We start from the raw sequence: 24,296 nt of genomic DNA, 5'->3' as shown, positions 1-24,296 counted from the left end.
TCAAGCCATCCCAGTTCCTCGGCTGCAGACGCTCTCCTAATTATAACGTATATTTTTATACTTCATTATATTGTTTATCACTTCACTGGTCACTTGGCTTGGTGTATGGTGGTGTAAATATATTTAGATCGTAGTAGCGCACTTTCCCCATTTTTTGTTCACTATGGAGATCAATAGCCTGCATAACTATTCCTATAGATACGTCAGTCTTAGGCTGCGTCCAGGGTTAGCGCTTACCCGCTGACACGTGCGGAGGCGCGCTCTCGCGTACTAGTGAGCCCCTGCAGCCGCAATGACAGCGGCTTTAGTAGGGGCTTGCGCACGCTTCCGCAAGCGTGCGAAAGCGTAGGTCTTATTACATTTTTAGATTTGGCGCTCACGTGAGCGGTTCGCCCAATGAGGGCGAACCAGCTCCGTGACGTCACAGCCCCCCCCTCCCCCCCCCCCCCCGCCAACACTCCCCCGGACGGCGCGCGGACCAAGGCCAGGGAAAGCACCCGCTTTCCCTCAGCCTCCGCACGGCTGCAATCCTATGGACGCAGCCTTATGGTCAGAACAGACGGTGTGGGCAGAGTAAGCTTTGGTTAGATCAGTAATGAGATCTGTAGGCAGACTGGAGTCTGGAAGCGGACACAGAATTATAGTGAGTTTGCAACAGAAGCTTTTTAATAGTTAATCACATATTTAATGATTAAGAACCGTTAAAAAAAACACCAATCATAATGTCTTTTTCTTCCCAATATGTTATTGCATTTTTCCCATTTATTGTCCCTTCGTTTGGTCCCACAAACATGGTGTGTGTTATTTGGGATAGGCTGAATGGGTTACTTGCAGCTCAGCTCTGCTCAGACCCATGGGGGGCTCCGTCTGAGGGGGGGGGGGTTCTGTGTGAGGGAGAGGGGGGGGGCTCTGTGTGAGGGAGAGGGGCTCTGTGTGAGGGAGAGGGGGGGGCTCTGTGTGAGGGAGAGGGGGGGCTCTATGTGTGGGAGAGGGGGGGGCTCTGTGTGTGGGAGAGGGGGGGCTCTGTGTGAGGGAGGGGGGGGCTCTGTGTGAGGGAGGGGGGGCTCTGTGTGAGGGAGAGGGGGGCTCTGTGTGAGGGAGAGGGGGGCTCTGAGGGAGATGGGGGCTCTGAGGGAGATGGGGCTCTGTAAGGGAGAGGGGGGGGCTCTGTGAGGGAGAGGGGGGGCTCTGTGAGGGAGAGAGGGGGGGCTCTGTGAGGGAGAGGGGGCGTCTCTGTGTGAGGGAGAGGGGCGGCTCTGTGTGAGGGAGAGGGGGCGGCTCTGTGTGAGGGAGAGGGGGTGGCACTGTGTGAGGGAGAGGGGGGCTCTCTGTGTGAGGGAGAGGGGGGGCTCTCTGTGTGAGGGAGAGGGGGGGCTCTCTGTGTGAGGGAGAGGGGGGGGGCTCTCTGTGTGAGGGAGAGGGGGGGGGCTCTGTGTAAGGGTGCAGAGGGGGGAACTTGTTATTAACTTGGAAAATAAACTAAATGATAAAATCAGGACAATCTGCATTTCAAAGACAAAACCAGCAGCCTGGGCTGCCCCAGCCTTGTGAGACACAGAGAGAACAGGTATATATTTATATACATAGTGAACTGAAGCAGCTTTACTGAGATATATTAAGGACCAAGAGGAGTATTCACAGCTACATGCAGCAGAAACTATCTTCCCCTAGCACAGTGCCTGGGAAATGTTACTGTCTTGTTTCACTTCCGGGAAAGTGAACCTGAGCTCCGACTGCAGCAGAGAGATGAGGTGAGAGAAAACACACATAAAAAGCAGTCTCGCCCCCAAACAGGCAAGAGACACACGCGCACGCCACCCCCCTTCTCGACCAGGGCGAGTGTTTCAGGCCCGTCGTAATATAGTGGGCGCGATTTCTGTGGTTAGCCAGCTATTCTATGGGCTCGAGCACTCACGGGGCTTCGCGTGGCTGCGTGCGCGCGCGCGCCTCCGTCTGCTCAGCTGGGCGATGTGTGATCATCCCCAGCAGACGGAATGTGATCCGACACAGGGCGAGCGGGGACCAGGGAGCGGGGGGCTGTGTCAGGGGCATCGTAGGACTGAATTAAGCAGCTGCATGGATTTAGATATGTTTGACATTAATCGTTGGTATATGTTGAAACTTAACCCTTGATATATTAAAGTACTCTTAGGGCCGTTCTGGCACGTTCTATAGTGCCGTGCGCGCGCGAGCGGAATTGTAGTTGGCCTCCTGTTCTGACTGACAGATTAAATCTGTCAGTGGTGATATTGGATACTGAGGCTTGACCCTCATTACTCCAAGTTCTCTTGTTAAATATATTGTCGCACATTTTAGAAAGCGTCTTCATCTGTGTTACTTACCACAGTTGGCTGACGTTAGTTAGCCTTTCTATACAAGGGCCGCGCACGGCAGGGAGAGGGGAGCCGACAGACAGCGGCGAAGATGAAGAGATTAATCTTTTTGCGCTGCTACCTGCGCTCGTGTGTGTGTGTGTGTGTGTGTGTGTGTGTGTGTGTGTGTGTGTGTGTGTGTGTGTGTGTGTGTGTGTGTATACACACACACAAGTCTGGTAAAAATAAATTTTTTATTAATGGTTAAAAAAAAAAAAAAAAATTACGCACACCCATATACATACATATAAACACACTCAACACTGCATACACTCAACACAGTATACTCACGGAAAGCATGCGGCACGTGCACGCGCGTTCGTATAGGAACGCGCGGCCGCATGCTGTATAGAACAGCCCTAATGTGTGTGTGTGTTGTGAATTATGTATGAAATAATATTTTTAAAATAAAGTAATTAAAATATTTTTATTTAACTTTGACACATACACACGCATAAACATTACAGCGCCGGTAGCAGCGCAAAAGCATTCATTTCTTCATGTTCTCCCTCGTCGGTCCGCTCCAAGCCCCCTGCCGTGCGCGCGGCACCATTATAGAATGGCTGACTCACCTCAGCCAACTAAAACTGTCGCACACAGCGTAGCGCGCGCCCGCACTATATAACCAGCCTAATACCATTGAGTAAACAAACAATGGGGGAGCATGGGATTAGAAAGACATATACAATAATAATGATGATAAATATTGACAGTAGTTCCAAAGGTGGGGGGCGGGTTGTAAATATAATAATACTTACACGGCCATGTGTAAGCAACCACAATTAGTGATCACCTCCTTGAGGGCGAGCTGTGCCTCTCCCAGCTAGATATAGCTGTATGTTGATAGGGTTAGGGGAAATGATATATAATCTATAAGGCTATACTCACACGACCCTGTGAGAGCTGGTGTAGAGATTGGTTACTTTGGGGTTAAATTTAACCCATCCACATCTATTCGTCACGTAATGGGGGTTTTCTCCAGTGTCCAGGGCAGCACGAAAATCAGTGTTAACTCCCAGGTGTCAGCCAGGCTCTCCCCCCAAGTGTTATGATGCGTGGGGGGGGGGGGAGGGGTTGGGTAATGAGAAAAACGAGTGTGGCACGGTTCCAGTTAAATATTCACAAGAAATCGCATTTATTAATTAAAACAGCAAAGGGACTCACATACGTATAGAATGGACCCCTGGCCTCCTCACAGTCCAGGATCAAGTTTGAGCAGCTTTGTGCGCCCTTCCCGCGTCCGGGATGCAGGAAGGAAAACTATCCTGCTGGGCTGCAAACTTTTTTATTTGAGCCTGAGGAAGTCGATGTATCGACGAAACGCGTTGCTCTAAACCACCAGAAGATTTTGACCTAAGGAGGCTTCCGTAGTCAGACCGTGGAGCAGTGTTTGCAGCCCAGCAGGATAGTTTTTCTTCCTGCATCCCGGACGCGGACTGGGTTGAACTGAACGAGGCTTAGATATGATAAAATGTAATTTATTCCTTGAAAAAGGTGAACACAACAGATTATACAAATAACAGACAAAATATGGACACTCACTTAAGATGGAAATGATGAAATAGTCAGAAATCGTGACTAGCAGTTCATACAGCAATCTTGAAAATCACAAAAGACACGAAAGACAATAGCCATAGGCTGAGCCTGGTTCTTATACAATTATTTCCCATTAAACACAGCCTAAACCCAGCCCCTCTCATAAATCAGTGGTGAGGTTGACAGTTTTCCTCAGAGTAAAACTCCTCCCACCCAAGGACGTTTAAAAAACTGCTTTTCCTATCTAAATAACTTCATAACTTCAGTTTAGAAGTACTTACTAGCACGCGAGTCATATTAATACATTCCGGCACGCATGACGCTTCCAATAAGACTAAATATTACCGTGTAATATTAAAATTAAGAGAGATATTAATATCTGTCTCTTAGTACCGGCTAGACATCATGTGTCTGTAATCCTTATGTGCGAATCAGTCCCACGAATACACATATGTAGCTTTTAGCACGTTCAGCCGAGGACATCTCATAATATTCTTATATTTAATAAGGTCACTCATTCTGATATCTATATGTAATGGGTAAACAATGTGTTAACCCACCAGGCGCTCAGAAATACTCAAAGCTGTTGCATGGTATTGTGAGGATAGTCATGAGACACTGGTTATGGCAAGCCCCAAACAGGTGAGTATATATACAGTCCTTCACAATAGCTGGCTTGTATCAAGCATCAATAATGGTAAGACAGAGAGAATCACTCACGAGTGGGGTTAATGGCGCCGTAACATCCAGGTCCTCGTGTCTTTTGTGGAGCTCTTTGACAAAGGCCTGATGGGCTGAAACGCGTCAGAGGATCCGTTTGCACACTGTGCCAATAAAGTTTTTATAGTCACTACATCAGCCTTCTCCTATCTCTTCATCTCGGCTGTGCTGCGTCTATACCTCCTGGGGGAGGATTTCCATAACAATCTGATATCTCCTTTGGTAACCGCACCCCTGGCCCCCATAACCCCTGGTCAATAAATCCTTTGAAGCAGGGACTCCTGTGTAGAGAACATTTGTCACAGGTGCTATATTTCACACCCAATGCCCCCAGACATGGGCCTAGCTGTCTCTACCAGCAAGATTTGTTAACATACACCAAACCCCCTCTGTACTTTTCACACCCAACTTCAATCAAGCCTTTTGAAGCCCAGATATTTCTGAAAAGACACCCAGCATCTTAATGTATTTTTCTAAACTGCAGCTCATTAACCCCTTAAGCCCCAGTGTGTGTGTGGTGCAGCCACTGGCACAGAAACAATACATTTATACAGGGGAATAAACAGTTGGATGGCTGAAGCAAGGCAAAAACACATTACTGGACCCCAGTCCAGTTAACCCCTTGCTTCCCAGGTGAGAGTAGAGGGTGGCCAAATGGGGTGTAACCCCTTTAATCCCGGGCCAAATCCCCTCTCTCTTGACACCCATCCACCCAGATGTCCACAGCACGCCATGCACAAGAACCAGCTCTTTAGACCACATGCTGAATGGGTTAAGTGTGGATATCCCCGGGAACTCTACTGTGCTGGTAAAGATAGATCTGCTTCTGGAGACCATGCTACATATGGATCAACGGATGCAGAAGATGGATCAACGGATGGGGAAGATAGATCGACGGATGGAGAAGATAGAGACTGACATAGAGGGGATACATAATTTGTTCGGTGTTTATGTCCCTGTATCCCCGACGCCGGAGCAGGATGGTGACATGGATGTGATGAATGGGACCTTCGACCACCTTCCAACACCAAGCGCACCCCCTCCACCAGAAGATTTTGTGTACATGTATGCCATTGAGGAGGATAACAGGACAACCCCGTCAAGACCACACCAGGAGACAACACGGCGACCAAGACAGGAGGAAAGCTTCCTCCCAGACAACCTACCCTCACCCGCTGCCACAAGCAAACCCGCTCACAGAAGAACACCCGCTCCCAGAACCCAACCTACATACCCTTGCATCGATACGGTGCTTGACATCATCCTGCGCGAGCTGCAACCGGCACTCAGGGAGAAGTATAGGGTGATGAGTGCTGGTTTAACCCACAAGTATGCCATGTTAATTTTTAAGCACCACGTGTCTCACTTGGTGTACTGCGGGTGGGCCTACAAAGTGAACTACGAAGGAAATCACGAAAAAAGGGCGCTTCCTGAAAATTTAAGAAGGACTATTGTGGAGGAATTGCAGCGCTATTTTTCAATTACAGATCCTTTAATGAAACGCGTTCGAGACTCCATTTATGGCATTTTGCGCCATACAAGGCATCGGCCCTGGAAGGACAATCTGGTGGGTATCGCATTTGCGTGACTGTTCAACTGTTGTTTATTTTTTGTAAATGGTTTTTGTAAATGTTTTGACTTTCTGTACTTTAATAAAGGAGATGTTGCTTTTTTTTTAAATTTCACGAATAAAGAATTTTTTTAATAACACCATGTGACTGTAAACCATACTGACTGACTGTAAATGTTTTGACTTTCTGTACATAAATGTTTTCACTAGCAGTAAACCATACACCTGTTGATGTTTTGAATTGCTGTACACTTAAAATATTTTTACATTGCACAGTAATTGTACTTACTCCACCAATAAAAGAAAATGTTGATTTGTTTTAAATTGTTCCATTGTCTCCTTTTATACTGTAACAAAATACAGTGTTTCTAGAATGTACAGTACTGTCAAGCATACTGTACTGTATACTGTAGGCATGCTCAGTACTGTACATCACAAGAGTATTAAAACAATACATGCTGTACGGGTATAGAATACACATATGTACTGGAATACATGTAGAATAAATGCATACTTTTTATTTTCTCGGGTTTAGTATATAGTATTGTTGAGGTTCCCTTCTCAAGTCAGGGTCTCTGCTCAGATGTGGATTGCCAAATTAGTATAACACAAGCCTGGGTGCACCCCGGATCCCAATAAATGACACACAGAGTCATATATCAGTTCCCTCCGGCTCCGTAGTTCAGACTGACGTGCCGAGTATATGTATTACACAATATATATATAGGCAGACAATAAGTTTCAGTTTCGTTTCTCTGTAAACCATAAACTTCAGTTTCGTTTCTCTGTACCAGCTGAATTCACAGGAAACCGAGAGTCAGTAGAAAAAGGCTCCTGGTTGAGTTTCGATTCACCTCAGAGAGAGAGAGAGAGACTTATTAGCTTATATAAAAACATACTGCGTTATTTCCAAGCCTTGCAGTTAAAGCAGATTCAATATGGCGGAATGCATACAAAATGGACGAATAGTTTCTTATAATACTTTATTACCTTCACATTCCCCCCTAGACACTAAAAGGACATTTTGTAGGAAGGGGTCTGTCCCTAATTTCTGTTTCTCGTGCTAGAGTCCCTACCTGAGGGTGTTGGTCGGCTGTTCATGGGCTTGTCCCATCCCCGACAACTTCTGGCTCGCTAAACTCGAAGACCTACAGTATACACAAAAGGGTTCCCTGACCTCAAACAAACAAACTAGGGTCTGGGAACTCGATTGGTCACCCGTCACTCCAGAGTACTATAATGGACTGTTCTTATGTTCTCTTGTTTTTGTAATGGCATATTTTCATAACATTGGCACATTGCTCTTGTTCTCAAGGTTTTTTGGCTTAGCTGAACCGCTCAATATCAATTGGAACTTCAGAAGAAAAAATGTATTTGAAACTAACATTCATTCCAACTTTCATACAGACAATAGACAATATCAGGCACCTAAGATGGATGCTGACTCAAAATGGTTGCTTAGATCCCAGTACTGTTATGTCAGACCCCCCTCCTTTACGTCATATTCTCACTTTGTCACTCCCTCCTTTTTATTCTTAAAACATAGCTTTTGAGAATAAAGTTCATAATGATAGTCCAGGGATAACTTCAGAGGACAAGGGCGCGTGCCCTTCACTGTCATAGTCTCGTAAGGCGCTGCGGCCAATATGTCTTTTGATGAATTGAATAACTGTGGTCGGCATCTTCTTTCTTCACGGGACTGCTGTTTTCTGGCATCTGTAAAGAGTGGCATCCGAATGGGGGAGGGGGTCGCACACCTGTGGATCATACCTTTGCAACACGGGACACCCACATATATGACAACAAGTAACACTCCCAAACACATCAAAACATTCAAAAAAAAAAAATTTGCTCCAAGTGATCTAAGCCATTCAGCTAACCCCAAGGGTGATAATCTGTCATTTCCCTTTGTAAACCTCTTTTGAATCTCTTGTATTTAATCTAGTTCATGCTGCACATTGCTACACTGATCTGAAATAAAAACACAACATTGTCTTTAATCAAACACATAACCCTCCTTTTGAAGCTAAAACATAGTCTAAAGCAATTCTGTTTTGTAAGGCCATAAAACTAATCTGAACCTGTTCTTGGATTTTCATAATCATCACAACATTCTATTACTGAGAATTGAGGGGGTTTGGTATCTGTGGAAGCTAATGCATGATCCTCACCCTGCACGCATTGTATACATCAATCACTCAGAATATCAGAACAGACGATGTCTGCGATGGGTCAACATGGCTGACTTATGATCCTTTCCTTGTGGCTGACACACGCCTTTCGGTGGAGGTGCAACACACTTCTGGATCAAAGTTTTGCTGCACATGACACATACATAGAGAGTGATGAGTACTGCCAAAACACATACAAGAGCTTTCACAAGCCACGCTTCCAGGAAACCAATCCTCCCATCAAGACTCAATTGTACATACACCTTAAATTTCTAACTTAACACACTCTAAAGAATAAAAATATTGAGTCTCTGAAAAAATGAAATATTCTGATAAAACCTGGCCTTAGCCTGGTGTCTTATTTTCCTCGTTGGTTAACGGTTAGAGTTTTGACTCGGCAAGACGTTAACTTGATGCGGCTGTGCTTTAGGTGACTTTGGTCTTTGGTGGCGCTGGAACGTTTGGTGGAGCTGGAACGAGCTTTACTGTACTTTGGGTCCAGGAAAATGACTCTGCCGCTTTAATTGCTGTATTGGTGATTACTTTAGGCCTTTTCATCTGGGATGAAGAGCATGCTTGTTTAGGAACTACTTGACCTTTAACTCCGTCCCGTGTAGGTGCACTTTTATCATACCTTATGCCTAGAGAGACTCAAAAAAATATATTAGTTGCATACAACTTATTGTTTTATTACCAATAACATGGTCCTTAATTCATTCCTTTGGACTGCTGATAGTCATAAGTCATCCCATATGTGTCTCATAGGGAGATAATTTATACCTAGGACTAAATTCTTGTATCAATGTGTTTACTCCTGTCTTAGCATCCACATATAGACAGAGGTATTCCCTATTAATGTTCCTCAAATTAAAACTAAGTAGCCAATGTGAACCTGACTTTGATACAATCTAAGTTCCTGAAACTTTAGGGCCTCATCCTTTGCTAACCACTTGTTTCCATAATTAATTCTATCCTGTCTGCAGGCCATATCCCTTTTCCCAATACTATCTACTGTTATGGAAAAATATTCCCTCCCAATTTAAGCAATTATTTTACCCCTACAAATTTCCCTAGCCAATCCCTATTTGGCTTTTACCCCGAACACTCCACTGTAACGATTCTGTTAAAAAATTGAAATGCCTTGTATATAATGCATACCTTATTCACCTATGTAACTGCTTTTGCAACTATGCATCCCCTGTATTTAACCCTATACACAAGACACACCCACAAATGAGAGGTGACTCCCAAATTCACCCCTTTCTGGCAAACCCATTCTAGATTACACAGCAATTTTTACAATAACCACTGCTTACGGATACCTTTGGGAAAAATAAATGGTTAATTCGTTATAACATACATCACATATTCAGTTAATAGACAAATGATTTTGTATAAGACTTCACACTAATGTCTTGCTTTATATAATCTCTTTGCACAGTGCTGAGCACACGGTCAGCTTTATCATTTTAAAGACACTGCATATTCATCTGACTAAAGAAAAAATAATTCTATAAGACTTGTTTCCGGGCAAAGAGCCATCTTGTTTCTGGGCATTTCGCCAATTGACCCTGAAAAGATAAGATAAAGGTACACCACAGCTTCTTCCTGAAAAATAATAATTATTAGCTTGGAACTTTTGCTTAAAGTTTAAATACATGGAGCTTTATCCAGAGCCCTAAGAACTACATTTTTTATGACCTTTCAAAAATTAACCAACAGGCTTTTATATAGCTGAGGTTCATATAACATCTTAACACACAAATAACGCCACACGCTCATGCTATTTCCCTACACTCAGTTCTTTTTAATGCTTTCTGTTTTAACTTTCATAGTTTCACTGACTTCATTCACTACAAATTTATGCTATCTTGTGACAAGGGGGCATAATTTAATTTTCTCGTCTTTCTCCTGACTAGCAGGCTCACGGGGGCGGTGAGCTCCACAGGAGTAACAATTATCCCTGCATACTGGGTTCTGTGATTTGCATATGGGACATACCCAATATGGTGATTCCACGGGACATGGACTATTTTGAGGATATGGAGGGGGAGAGTCAACTTTAGGGGTAGAAGGTGTAGTTTTGTCACTTTCGGGTACTTTCATATAACAGTAACTTTTCTTATCTTTCCCTCCACATTCTATTTCAGTGAAACCTTCCTTTTGAAGCTCAATAGCCACACATAGATAAATCAGTCACACCACAATTAAAACAATCTTAGCCTCCCTTTTCTATCTCCTGCTCGGTCTATTTTTCTCTGGACAGCCTTGGTAACATTAAACCAGGCTTCTGCTATCTTCAGCAGGTTGTTATCATTCAAAATTCCTCTCTTTTCTTTCAATATCTTTCGCCACTCTTCTGGCTGTAACCTGCCTTCTGCTGCAGTAATACTACATACTTTAAACAGCGTACTTGCTTTATTTTTCACTTGTTCTTATATTAACTTCTGTCCTGGCAATGATAAAATAACTGCAGCGGTACCCTTCTGTCCCTTAACAGAATTATTTTGACTCATACTAACGTAAGGTACATTTCCATGTGGGATTCAAAAAAAACACATAAGACTGCGCTCCCTGAACTTCTCCCTCCCATAGAAAAAGACTCCTCTTTCTAGTTGCTATTAGAACAGAAGGAAAAAGAATATTTTCTGGTTTTAAAAGACCCATTCGTGTGGCCAGCACGAATAAAGTTTTCAAAGAAATATTACCAGGGCTGGCATTCTTTTCCGTTCTGTTCTCTCTCTCTCGGTGGCAGGCTAAGACTCCTTTCCCTGTCTTACTTGCCTGTGCTTAAATGTTAAAACTGCACTTTTTTTTTTTTTTTTTTCAACTTTTGCATATTCGTTCTTAACAACTTCGGTTGCAATCTTCCCATAGGGGGTAAATCTAACAGTTTGAACAACAATTTACATTTCTTGGTATACTTCTTTCCCTCCCGTTCTGTCACAAGAGTTACGGAATCCCGGGCACCAGAAGGCAAATCCTTCTTTAAAAACTGCGAGAACATTGTCTATTTTAAAAACAACCTCGGACACGTGCGCCAATTACCGGCGGTACCTGGACTATTGAGCTTCAGCGATAAATCGACCTAGACGGGGAGGCGCGCAGGCAGTCCCCGGACCGTCACCTGTATGGACGATCCTCCTATTATCTATCAATTTATATCCTTACACACTCGGGATTCTTGAGTCTTAGTGATAAATCGACCTAGACGGGGAGGCGCGCAGGCAGTCCCCGGACCGTCACCTGTATGGACGATCCTCCTATTATCTATCAATATATATCCTAGACTCTTCCCCTTATTTTATAGTTATTCCGTAACCCTTATGACATATGAACATAAACCACACATCTGGCAGTCACAAGACCTTACAAACTATATAAATCCTTGGCGGGAACCACCGGACTCTATGGTCTTGTATAGATTAACAATACTGTTACCGTCAACCAAGAGATCGCCAACCTGAACAGACTGACAGGAGTTCGGTAAAAATATATTCTGAATATATCTTACCTTGTCCTTAGAGGTTGATCAGGCCTCAATCAGTCCGGTCAGGGGACGGTCGTCCGTGGATAGAGACGGGTCCAGGATTGTTCCGGTGTCCCTTCACAAGGATCCTGCCGACTACGCCAACTGTTGAGGTTCCCTTCTCAAGTCAGGGTCTCTGCTCAGATGTGGATTGCCAAATTAGTATAACACAAGCCTGGGTGCACCCCGGATCCCAATAAATGACACACAGAGTCATATATCAGTTCCCTCAGGCTCCGTAGTTCAGACTGACGTGCCGAGTATATGTATTACACAATATATATAGGCAGACAATAAGTTTCAGTTTCGTTTCTCTGTAAACCATAAACTTCAGTTTCGTTTCTCTGTACCAGCTGAATTCACAGGAAACCGAGAGTCAGTAGAAAAAGGCTCCTGGTTGAGTTTCGATTCACCTCAGAGAGAGAGAGAGAGACTTATTAGCTTATATAAAAACATACTGCGTTATTTCCAAGCCTTGCAGTTAAAGCAGATTCAATATGGCGGAATGCATACAAAATGGACGAATAGTTTCTTATAATACTTTATTACCTTCACAGTATATATACAAAAGTATTGTATACAGTACGGTCTGAAAACATCAGCATACTGTTTCAGGTATTCTATCCTAATCAATAACAACGGCCACTAAACTGTAGACTCCGGTACCTGTTTTTTTACATTCGATTCAGCAATGTGCAGGCTTTGTTACACAAAGCGATATTATCCATCAAAATCCCTCCATTTGCCGTTTTCCGCATGAGATGACAGAGTTTTCTTTTCTGAGAAAAAACGAAAGTAAAAGTTTTACTGTAATGGTCAGTCCCCTAAAGAAGTTCCCACAGTTAGTCCCACCAATAATTTTCTCGGTTCACATGCGCATGCGCCTACCATCGATGTTATGACACGCATATGCGTTTCAAGAAGGTTCCAATGCGCATGCGCCTAGCTTTTCACCAATTGTGCAGTATCTACTGTAGAAGCTGCTCAGCCAATGATATTGCTTACAGGAGAATTGCTTGACTTTTGAATCGCACTGATATTGATATTTTCAAAATAAAAAAACAGAATAAAATACGGCAACATTACTCACCATAGACTTTCCCAATCAGCTGGTGCCGAGCCACTGCCAGTCCCGTATTCTTGATCATACACGCCGTTGACTGGTTAAAGCGGGACTACTACACCTGTAGTCAGCTGGAAATCGCTTAGGTACATGCAAGCTTGCTCGAAACTGTACGCGAAATCCGGCTCAGGCTGCAGGTATTCGTTCATGGACAGACAGCAAGGGTTGTCACTGACGGTCGGACCGTTATTGGAAGTCGGTGTTGGCGCATTGCTTGCCAGCGACTGACGTTTCTTACTTTGTTTTAACACGACCTTTCGCCTTTTGCCGTCTGCATGATCATAGATACGGGTAAAACCCGGTGATACACACCAATACCCTCCAATAAAATCGGGATCAATACGAAAAAAACATGGATCGCTACATAACTTTTTCCTTATTGCACGCTTCCACGTATGAGGGTCTGGCGAAAATTTGTAAAAGTCATAGTTTTCGATAAAATACTGATAAATTTGAACAACTGTTGCCATCTTATCATCTGTTGCATTAATCGCGGCCCATATTAAATAAGTTCTGTCGGGTTTTTGGAACACGGGCTGCAGTTGTGCACTCATGGCGGGACTCTCTGGACAATAACCAGACCAGAAACTGGTGCTTGTCTTTCTTTAATATGAAAAGCCTAAATTGATACATTATTGTAACCTCTTCCTTCAGTCCCAAGGCCAATTTACAATAGACCACTGTGGTATATTTTTAAACGAAACACCTGCAAGTCGACACATTACTGAAGCGCATGCGCATTACAATTCATGAATATCTGCCATCTGGCGGATACGCGAAGAATTGCAACCAATTAAATCCGAACCATTATCAATAAACGCATCAAACGCGCATCAACCGCAGCTGTGAATGCAACATGAATGCGGTATGAATGCGGTGAAGTGCGTGGCATTCCAATAAAAATCCCGGAAAAATGCGGTGATGTTGGAGAATAAAAGGGGCCGTGGCTGTAACTACATACGTGCAATGGAATAAGGTTTAATTAATTAATTCTGAGCTACTCTCCTTTTTTGCTGCTGCTGCACTGACCCAGGTCTGTGGGGAAGATCATGTGACCAGGCAATAACGGATACATTTGTGCTCATGCACGTGCACGGCTGTGGAGGGGGCAGGACTCACAAAGGGGTGTGCCAGAGCCTGTTACAAAAAAGGAAGGGGTTGTGCCTTTCTAAAGGGTTGCTATAGAAACAAAAATGCTCGACACATTAGAATACATTAAAAATTGTCTTTCAACGTTGTTTTTTAAAAAAAAGAAAATGCTACAAATATTTTCTCACAGTACAGAACTGATTTATAAAAAAAAACACATGCAGGATATTGCTTGAACTACAGCTTTAATTAAAAATCAGACATAAAAAATATATATAATATGCACATACACACGGTGAAGTACCTAATAAACATATTAAAGGGACGATATTAAAGGGATGAATAAAAGTACAAATAAAGTACAAATAACAAAATTCAGAAGAAAGGAGGGGGGGGGGGCATAAATGGGACCAAAAGGTAAGGAACATGAAAAAACATGAACAACACTCATATAGGAAAAAATTCCATATATATATATATATATAGAGAAATATCTAAAATAGGCCCCAAGGTGAATGAAGAGGGGCAAATTGACAATAAGACATGAATAAGTTCGGAATAAAGATGACTATTGAAACAGAGACTATAAAATTAATATCAATAGAGAGACCAAATATCGATATCTTCATCCAGACCTCCTGGATACCTCCAACGGCCGCCGGTGAGCGATCGAACGAGCGGCCCGTGGTGTTGCGGCCAGTGACGTCATCTGGAGTTAGACGGCGTAGCAGCTGATGCTACCACACGCTTTTTGTGTGTGGAATCAGCGCTACACAAAGGGACTAACACCCAGGAACTAGCCAGACCTGCAACGGATTTGTCTTACCTGAGAGACACATTGTTTATTCTCAATATATGTTACAATATTACACTATGAGCGTTGTGCGCTGTTTTCTTATATTTTCTGTATTAGCCTTGGGGGTGTTCAAGCCATCCCAGTTCCTCAGCTGCAGACGCTCTCCTCATTATAACGTATATTTTTATACTTCATTATATTGTTTATCACTTCACTGGTCACTTGGCTTGGTGTATGGTGGTGTAAATATATTTAGATCGTAGTAACGCACTTTCCCCATTTTTTGTTCACTATGGAGATCAATAGCCTGCATAACTATTCCTATAGATACGTCAGTCTTAGGCTGCGTCCAGGGTTAGCGCTTACCCGCTGACATGTGAGGAGGCGCGCTCTCGCGTACCAGTGAGCCCCTGCAGCCGCAATGAGAGCGGCTTTAGCAGGGGCTCGCGCACGCTTCCGCAAGCGTGCGGAAGAATAGGTCTTATTACATTTTTAGATTTGACGCTCACGGGAGCACAGGGCCTGTCACGTGAACGGTTCGCCCAATGAGGGCGAACCAGCTCGTCACGTCACAGGCCCCCCCCCCCCCGACACGCCCCCGGACGGCACGCGGTCCAAGGCCAGGGAAAGCACCCGCTTTCCCTCAGCCTCCGCACAGCTGCAGTCCTATGGACGCAGCCTTATGGTCAGAACAGACGGTGTGGGCAGAGTAGGCTTTGGTTAGATCAGTAATGAGATCTGTAGGAAGACTGGAGTCTGGAAGCGGACACAGAAGTATACTGAATTGGCAACAGAAGCTTTTTAATAGTTAATCACATATTTAATGATTAAGAACCGTAAAAAAAAAAGACCCCAATCATAATGTCTTTGTCTTCCCAATATGTTATTGCACTTTTCCCATTTATTGTCTCTTTATTTGGTCCCACAAACATGGTGTGAGTGTTATTTGGGATAGGCAGAATGGGTTACTTGCAGCTCAGCTCTGCTCAGATCCACGGGGGGGGGGGGGGCTCTGTGTGAGGGAGAGGGGGGGGGGCTCTGTGTGAGGGAGAGGGGGGGCTCTGTGTGAGGGAGAGGGGGGGGGCTCTGTGTGAGGGAGAGGGGGGGGCTCTGTGTGAGGGAGCAGAGGGGGCGCTCTATGTGAGGGAGCAGAGGGGTGCTTTGTGTGAGGGAGCACGGGGGGCACTTGTTATTAACTTGGAAAATAAACTAAATGATAAAATCAGGACAATCTGCATTTCAAAGACAAAACCAGCAGCCTGTGCTGCCCCAGCCCTCTGTGAGACACAGAGAGAACAGGTATATATTTATATACATAGTGATGAACTGAAGCAGCTTTACTGAGATATATTAATGACCAAGAGGAGTATTCACAGCTACATGCAGCAGAAACTATCTTTCCCTAGCACAGAGCCTGGGAAATGTAACTGTCTTGTTTCTAATCTACACAGCATGTGACGCTTGATCCGTTTTGAAGTCTACAAACTACAACTCCCATGATCCCCTTAGTGTGAGCATGCGCAGTAGGACACGGAGCTGTGACCTGGATGTAGTCAGTGTCTCCACTTCCGGGAAAGTGAACCTGAGCTGATCTCCGACTGCAGCAGCGAGAGAAGAAGAAGAGGTGACAGAAAACACACAAAAAGCAGGCAAGAGACGCGCGCACGCCACCAGAGAGGGCGAGCGGGGGCCAGAGATCGGGGGGCTGTGTCACGGGCATCGTAGGACTGAATAAGCAGGTGCATGGATTTAGATATGTTTGACATTAATCGTTGGTATATGTTGAAACTTAACCCTTGATATATTAAAGTACTCTTGGGGCCGTTCTGGCACGTTCTATAGTGCAACGCCGTGCGTGTGCAACGCCGTGCGCGCGAGCGGAATTGTAGTTGGCCTCCTGTTCTGACTGACAGATTAAATCTGTCAGTGGTGATATTGGATACTGAGGCTTGAGCCTCATGACTCCAAGTTCTCTTGTTAAATATATTGTCGCACGTTTTAGAAAGCGTCTTCATCTGTGTTACTTACCACAGTTGTCTGGCGTCAGTCAGCCTTTCTATACAAGGGCCGCGCACGCACGGCAGGGAGAGGGGAGCCGACAGACAGCGGCGAAGATGAAGAAATGAATCTTTTCGCGCTGCTTACCTGGTTTAAAAAAAAAAATTACACAAACACACGCATGCCCATACCCATATACATACACACCCATGTACATACACACCCATATACATACACACTCATATACATACACACACTCATATACATACACACACTCATATACATACACACACTCACACTCATACATACACACACTCATATACATACACACACTCATATACATACACACACTCAACACTGCATACACTCAACAACACAGTATACTCACGGAAAGCATGCGGCACGTGCATGCGTGTTCGCATAGGAACGCACGGCCGCACATAAACGCACGGCCGCATGCTGTATAGAACGGCCCTAATGTGTGTGTGTGTGTGTTGTGAATTATGTATGAAATAATATTTTTAAAATAAAGTAATAAAAATATTTTTTATTTAACTTTGACACATACATGCGCACAAACATTACAGCGCCGGTAGCAGCGCGAAAGCATTAATTTCTTCATGTTCTCCCTCGTCGGTCCGCTCCAAGCCCCCTGCCGTGCACGCGGCACCATTATAGAATGGCTGACTCACCACAGCCAACTAAAATTGTCGCGCACGGCGTAGCGCGCACCCGCACTATATAACCAGCCTAATACCATTGAGTGGTCCCAATGCGAATGCAGTTTTTTAATCCAGATACCTTTTTAAAAGGTATTTCCTTAAAGCCAAACCTGCTGCATTTTGAAGCTTGTACAGACGAGCATCTCTGCTCAGTTTCTGCAGCCACTGCATTGATTGGCTGCTGAAACTGACGTCACGCTGCTGCAGCCCCGAATCACAGTTTCAAAAGACTCCAGCGACTGCAGACAATGGTAGTTTCAACACTGAACACTACCATTAGCCGCCAGGAGTCTGACGCGCGTACGTCGCGAAGCCCCATGTGTGACCGGGGCCTATGCTAGGGCCGCGCGCACGGTAGTGAGCGTGGAGTCGGGCGATAGCGGGGATGATGGGGAAAACTGTGTTCGTGCCGCTACCGCTCATCGTGTTTGCTTGTCAGTGTGTACCGTGGTCGACAAACCCACTCGCCCGCACTCCAGGGGCAAGTGGATATTGGCCACAGGCGATCCGTCATGAACGCCTTATCAACATGCGCTTTTTTACGACTATTTCCCTGCAATTTTGAGCTCTTGCGCGCCTAAAGTTTGAAAAGCCAACTCCCTGATTGGCTGCGGCATCTCCGCCCCCCCATCCTCTCACCCCCCTCCACTCCCCCGCCCTCCACTTTAATTGGCGTTTTGCAGCCAGTGAGATTTCCTTTTAAATGGTTAAATATTAGGATCCACTTTAAATGTATGATCCACTACATCTGCTCTCCCGGCCCTAATGCTGCACATGTTGTGCTAAACCAGGGGTGGGGAACGTCCGGCCCGCGGGCCATATAAGGCCCGCGAAATCATTTGGTCCGGCCCCCGGGAAGCAAGCCTGCAAGAATGGTTTAAAAAAAAAGAAAAAACTCCCCCTCTCCTGATTGGCTGCCCGTGCTGTCACTGCCAAGATTTTTTTTTTGTCCCGCCTCTTCCTACATGGAGCAAGTGTAGGGTGCAAGCCGGGCCTCCCCTTTCCGCAGCACTGCCCCCCTCCCTTCTCTCCTCCAGTAATGCTGGGCTCCTTAGGCTCCGCCCCTCTGTCCCTCCCTTTAGGCGCCGCGGGCCTGCCAGTCTCATCTGCAATGGCTACCTATGCTGCTCCAGCAGCCCATCCACGGGCCCCAGGTAACCCCCTCCCAGGCACCTTACCCACCCCAAGGGGGGAGAGGCCTTATTTTTGTGTGTGTTTTCAGAGGTGGGCTTATTGTGTGTGTGTGTCACTGTGTGTGTATCTATCACTGTGTGTGTGTGTCTCTGTCACTGTGTGTGTGTCTGGTACTGTCACTGTGTGTGTCTGGCACTGTCAGTGTGTGTGTGTGTGTGTGTGTGTGTGTGTGTGTGTGTCTGTCTGTCTGTCTGTCTGTCTTTCTGTGTGTCACTGTGTGTGTGTCAATGTCATTGTGTGTGTGTCAATGTCTGTGCCACGGTCACTGTGTCACTGTGTTTGTGTGTCACTGTCTGTGTGTGGCAGCCGCTGCCTGAGGTGATGAAGGACTTGAGTATCACCAGGGCGGCGCGGGTAAGCAGCACTCCGGGGGGGGAGGACGAAAGAGGGTATGAGAGGAGTGGGGGATGTGGGGGGGGGGTATAAGAGGCTTGGGGGATAGAAGAACGAGTCTGCGGAGGGAGAGACACCTCACTACCGCCTCTCCTCCTCCTCCCCACACCGGGCAGCAGCTGCGGAGGAGGGCACCTGCTCCACAGTGCCACAGTGTAAGATGAGAGGGAGCTATACAGGGCCCTGACAGGTGAAGGGCAGGAGGGCCCTGGGACACCATCAGGCCTGACGCCTAATCCCAGCGTCATTGGTCTCCTTGACTTCAATACATGTTGTATGATTAACTTTTGCAGACACCCCCCCCCCCCCAATGATCTGTGCCCCATAAAATTACTCAGTGTGATCTAAGCTGTCAGACCGTCCCTCATGCATCTCCAATTGCCACTTCTTGCAGCTGATTGTCATTCTTGTTTAGAGAGTGTCTGTGAAAGAGTGAGTGTATGAGTGAGAGTGTGTGATTCCCCTCCCCTCCTCCGGTGTGTGTGTGTATACAGACACCAACTCAGTCAGTCATAATCACCCACCACCCAAGTGTCAGTCAGTCAGTCACCCAAGTGTCAGTCAGTCAGTCACCCAAGTGTCAGTCAGTCAGTCACCCAAGTGTCAGTCAGTCAGTCAGTCACCCAAGTGTCAGTCAGTCAGTCAGTCACCCAAGTGTCAGTCAGTCAGTCAGTCACCCAAGTGTCAGTCAGTCAGTCAGTCACCCAAGTGTCAGTCAGTCAGTCAGTCACCCAAGTGTCAGTCAGTCAGTCACCCAAGTGTCAGTCAGTCAGTCACCCAAGTGTCAGTCAGTCAGTCACCCAAGTGTCAGTCAGTCAGTCACCCAAGTGTCAGTCAGTCAGTCACCCAAGTATCAGTCAGTCATTCACCCAAGTGTCAGTCAGTCAGTCACCCAAACCTGGAAAACCAGTTGTGAGTAGCAACATCATCAATACCAGCTAACATCACGCGCCTCACCAAAGAGAAGCAGTTCCAGCCATCACATTAGGGGGTGAGTTAATTAAATGTTTGACCAAATATAGCAGGCTAATTTTTAAGTTGATAATTTTTTTTGGCAGAAAAAAGGTTCCCCACCCCTGTGCTAAACCCTAAATTTTTACAGTGTACATCTACAGTTTACTTTCATCCTGAACTTTTTGTGATATGCCAACTTACCTTTTCTTCATGGCCTTTTGTAAGACAGTTTGCGTAACAGTGACTTTTTTGTCTTGTCTAGTACAAAGCCAAGCACCAATAATCCACCCAAGCCAACACTGCAAGGTTGCTTTTAGCAGTCCGGATTACGTCCTCAAAGATCTGAAGTTCAAACACCCAAAGGAGTATATGGAAAAGATGAGGACAGAACAATCTTGCAACATCCCAATAAATATGACAGAAAATGCATCTTTCAACCAGTCATGGCAATTAATAAACAATGTAACTGCTTCTCATTCCAAAACATATATATTAGCAGCTGCCACACGAAAAGATCTTGGAGAAAGTGGGAAGAGTCTGACTTGGTTATCAGACCAGAATATACAGAAGAGGACACAGACTGGGGAGAGACCGCATGTATGTGGGGAATGTGGGAAGGGGTTTAGTCGGTTAGCCAACCTGAACATACACCAGAGGACACACACAGGGGAGAAACCTCATGTATGTAGGGAATGTGGGAAGGGATTTAGTGATTTGTCCAGCCTGAACACACACAAGAGGACACACACAAGTGAGAGACCGCATGTATGTGGGGAATGTGGAAAGGGATTTAGTGTGTTATCCCACCTGAACACACACAGTAGGACACACACAGGGGAGAGACCGCATATATGTGGGGAATGTGGGAAGCGATTTAGTAACTTATCCAGTATAATCAGACACCGGAGGACACACACTGGGGAGAGACCACACGTATGTGGGGAATGTGGGAAGCGATTTAGTAACTTATCCAGTATAATCAGACACCGGAGGACACACACTGGGGAGAGACCACATGTATGTGGGGAATGTGGGAAGGGATTTAGTGTGATATCCAACCTGGACACACACATAAGGACACACACAGGGGAGAGAACGCATGTATGTGGGGAATGTGGGAAGGAATTTAGTGTGTTATCCAACCTGAACACACACATTAGGATACACACAGGGGAGAGAACGCATGTATGTGGGGAATGTGGGAAGGCATTTTGTCGTTTATCCCACCTGAACATACACGAGAGGACACACACAGGGGAGAGACCGCATGTATGTGGGGAATGTGGGAAGCGATTTAGTGTGTTATTCAGCCTGAACACACACATTAGGACACACACAGGGGAGAGACCGCATGTATGTGGGGAATGTGGGAAGGGATTTAGTGTGTTATTCAGCCTGAACACACACATTAGGACACACACAGGGGAGAGACCGCATGTATGTGGGGAATGTGGGAAGGGGTTTAGTGTGTTATCCAACCTGAACACACACATTAGGACACACACAGGGGAGAGAACGCATGTATGTGGGGAATGTGGGAAGGCATTTAGTCGTTTATCCCACCTGAACATACACAAGAGGACACACACAGGGGAGAGACCGCATGTTTGTGGGGAATGTGGGAAGCGATTTAGTGACTTATCCAGTATAATCCAACACCGGAGGACACACACTGGGGAGAGACCGCATATATGTGGAGAATGTGGGAAGGGATTTAGTGTGTCATCCAGCCTGAACAGACACAAGAGGACACACACAGGGGAGAGACCCCATGTATGTGGTAATGTGGGAAGGGATTTGGTGCTTTATCCAGCCTGAGGAGACACACAGGGGAGAGGCCTATCTCTAAAGCCAGGCATGATTAGGGATAACCAGCGACTAAGACGCTCACATATAAGTGCACACGTGTATCTGTGTTACGCTGAATCACAATGAAGTGATTTTAGTTTATGGTGCATAAAACGAGCATTTTAAAGGGGTAACATTTTATATATATAACTATATATAATAACTTTTAAATGTAGGTTATTTGTATTATTCTTATTGTAGTTTTATTTAAAGAAAAATGTTCTTAATGTTTTATGTTTTCACGCTGTTGGTTGTAATAAAATTTGCGTTCCCCATTATGCTGAAGCTGTCTGTAGTCTCATTTAGCTGTGAATCGGCATAGTTTTGCCGCGACCAATTGGCCACCGACATTAGGCCGCAGACAGACCCTCCGCCACCATCCGCTTCTTATGTAAGTTTTTTTTTTTTTCAACTTAATTTTTATTAGAAGATCACATGTACATCAGATATTGCATACATTTATATCCAACACAGAATCAAATTAAAGTCCAGTGTCCATGTATTCTAGATATGCACAGGACAGACTGGGGAGACGTACAGACAGACAAACACCTCTATGCTAAGTGTAGGGTAAATAGGGGGGTTGGGAGGGGGGGGGGGAATTATCTTCTACTGTGGTTCCGCTGCGGACCTTATCACCTTCAGCCGATCTCTTACAGGGGGTGGCTGGGATCTCACCGGTTCCAACTGCGCCCCCCTCGTGGGACTCTCCATGTCTCCCGTCTGTCTCTTATTTTTGATGTCATTGTTTGTGTTTGTGCTGCACTACCACGGGAGAACGCATTTCTTTCTATCATTGCCAGATTGTGGACCTGTCCACCCCCGGTATGTCTATCTGGGCCAGCCACGGTATCCAGACTTTTAGGTAATTTTCGCCTGTATCTTGTACTAGGCTGGTCAGTTTTTCCATCTGACAGACCGTCCAAATTCTATTCCGAATTGCTGCTATTGATGGGATCGTATTTTGTTTCCAACGTGCTGTGATCTCTCCCCTCGTTGCCGTTGCAAAGTGAGCTATCAGTTTATGGGTATGTTTGGATAGGTCTTTATGCGGTCTGTTCAGAAGTAACAGCCATGGGTCCAACGGGACCTCAACGTCTAGGATTCTATTTAGCCAATCTTTGATTTGTTCCCAGACCCCGACTATTTTGGGGCAGGACCACAGCATGTGTAACAAGTCTGCTTGCTGTCCACATTGTCTGGGGCACAATGGGGAGTAACCGGGCAGAAATTTAGCTAATTTTGTGGGGGTGTAGTACCATCTCATCATAACTTTATATGCATTCTCCCGCAGGGTCGTGCACATGGAGCTCTTGGAGACCGCAGTCGTGATTTTTGTCCACTCTAGTTCCAGCTCTTCCCCTAGGTCAGACTCCCATTTGGTCATATACCCCAGTTTTTCCGCCACTGCTACCCCCGAACCCATCACTTCCTTGTATAACTGCGATATGAGTCCCTTAGTGGATGTCACTGAGCGACAGAGCTTTTCGTAATTTGTTAATGGGCTTAATGGTTGATACGCCTGGTAAAATGCTCTGATCTGGAGGTATCTAAAGAATTCAGCATTCGGGATATTGTTATCAGATTTTAGTAGATCAAAAGTTTGTAAGCCTCTTCTACCCTCCAGATCTGTTAATCTATTGAGATGGTTAACTTTCCAGATTGCGAAATTAGGACCGTTCAGTCCCGGAGCAAATAATGGATTATCCCATAGGGGGGTCATACCAGATTTTTGATGGGTCAGGGAACACTTAAGCCTCGTGTTCTCCCACACCGAGAGTGAGTTGGTCATTGAGGATAGCGGCCATTTGGTGCCTGATCGCACCTTTTTAGGGAGCCAAATTAGGTGTTTCAAGTCAATTGGGGAGCAAATCTCCTGTTCTATCTCGACCCATCTTTTTGAGTCTGGGTCGGCGTGCCATTGCACAATTTGGCATAATTGTGCCGCTTTGTAATATGAGAACAAGCAAGGTACCGCCAGCCCCCCTGCCCCCGTTTGTCTACGCATTATCTGCTTGCCTACTCTCGCCTTCTTACCTCCCCAGATAAATTTATCTATTTCTGATTGAAGCTGCTTCCCCGCCTTCTTTATCTATATCAAACCCTACCGGTGCCGATACGATGTAAGTTTTATTAGTGTTTTGGGAAGGGGGTTTAGGGTAAGCGTTTTAGGGTACGAGGGATCTTAGGATATAACTAGCCAGCGGTGGGGTGAGTCGCAGCGAAACGGCTGTGACATCATGTCCTAGAATGTCCTGTGAATATTGAGGTGGAGGACCGT

At 45.5% G+C, this 24,296-nt stretch overlaps 2 protein-coding genes and 1 long non-coding RNA gene across 5 annotated transcripts in view; 2 read left to right on the top strand and 1 right to left on the bottom strand.

Moving 5' to 3' along the window:
* LOC142466857 (uncharacterized) overlaps positions 1–24,296 on the top strand; it is a 232,499-nt gene that overhangs the window by 29,937 nt on the left and 178,266 nt on the right. The window lies entirely within an intron of this gene.
* On the top strand, positions 1,488–22,307 carry LOC142466856 (uncharacterized). Of its 3 annotated transcripts, XM_075572381.1 has the most exons (4): positions 1,488–1,751; positions 16,358–16,645; positions 20,430–20,585; positions 20,733–22,307. In XM_075572381.1, the coding sequence occupies exons 3-4, from the start codon at positions 20,537–20,539 to the stop codon at positions 21,983–21,985; spliced, it is 1,302 nt and encodes a 433-aa protein (XP_075428496.1). In that variant the 5' UTR covers positions 1,488–1,751; positions 16,358–16,645; positions 20,430–20,536; the 3' UTR covers positions 21,986–22,307. The 3 variants fall into 3 exon arrangements, with proteins under 3 accessions (XP_075428496.1, XP_075428495.1, XP_075428494.1); XM_075572380.1 differs by having other exon boundaries at positions 16,358–16,555; positions 20,430–22,307; XM_075572379.1 differs by having other exon boundaries at positions 20,430–22,307.
* Positions 10,598–12,449, bottom strand: LOC142466859 (uncharacterized). The gene is made up of 2 exons (XR_012788251.1): positions 11,616–12,449; positions 10,598–11,496 (listed from the first exon to the last, which is right to left on the bottom strand). It is a non-coding gene; the product is annotated as an uncharacterized LOC142466859 (long non-coding RNA).

Source organism: Ascaphus truei, chromosome 15 (assembly GCF_040206685.1).
Source record: "Ascaphus truei isolate aAscTru1 chromosome 15, aAscTru1.hap1, whole genome shotgun sequence".
Lineage (NCBI taxonomy): Eukaryota > Metazoa > Chordata > Amphibia > Anura > Ascaphidae > Ascaphus > Ascaphus truei.
The sequence above is the reverse complement of the archived record's forward strand: the minus strand, read 5'-3'. Positions and strand labels throughout refer to the sequence as shown.

What these genes read in the sequence shown, in the direction of transcription:
- LOC142466856 (XM_075572380.1), top strand. Translation starts at nt 20,537, where the DNA reads ATGGAAAAGATGAGGACAGAACAATCTTGCAACATCCCAATAAATATG.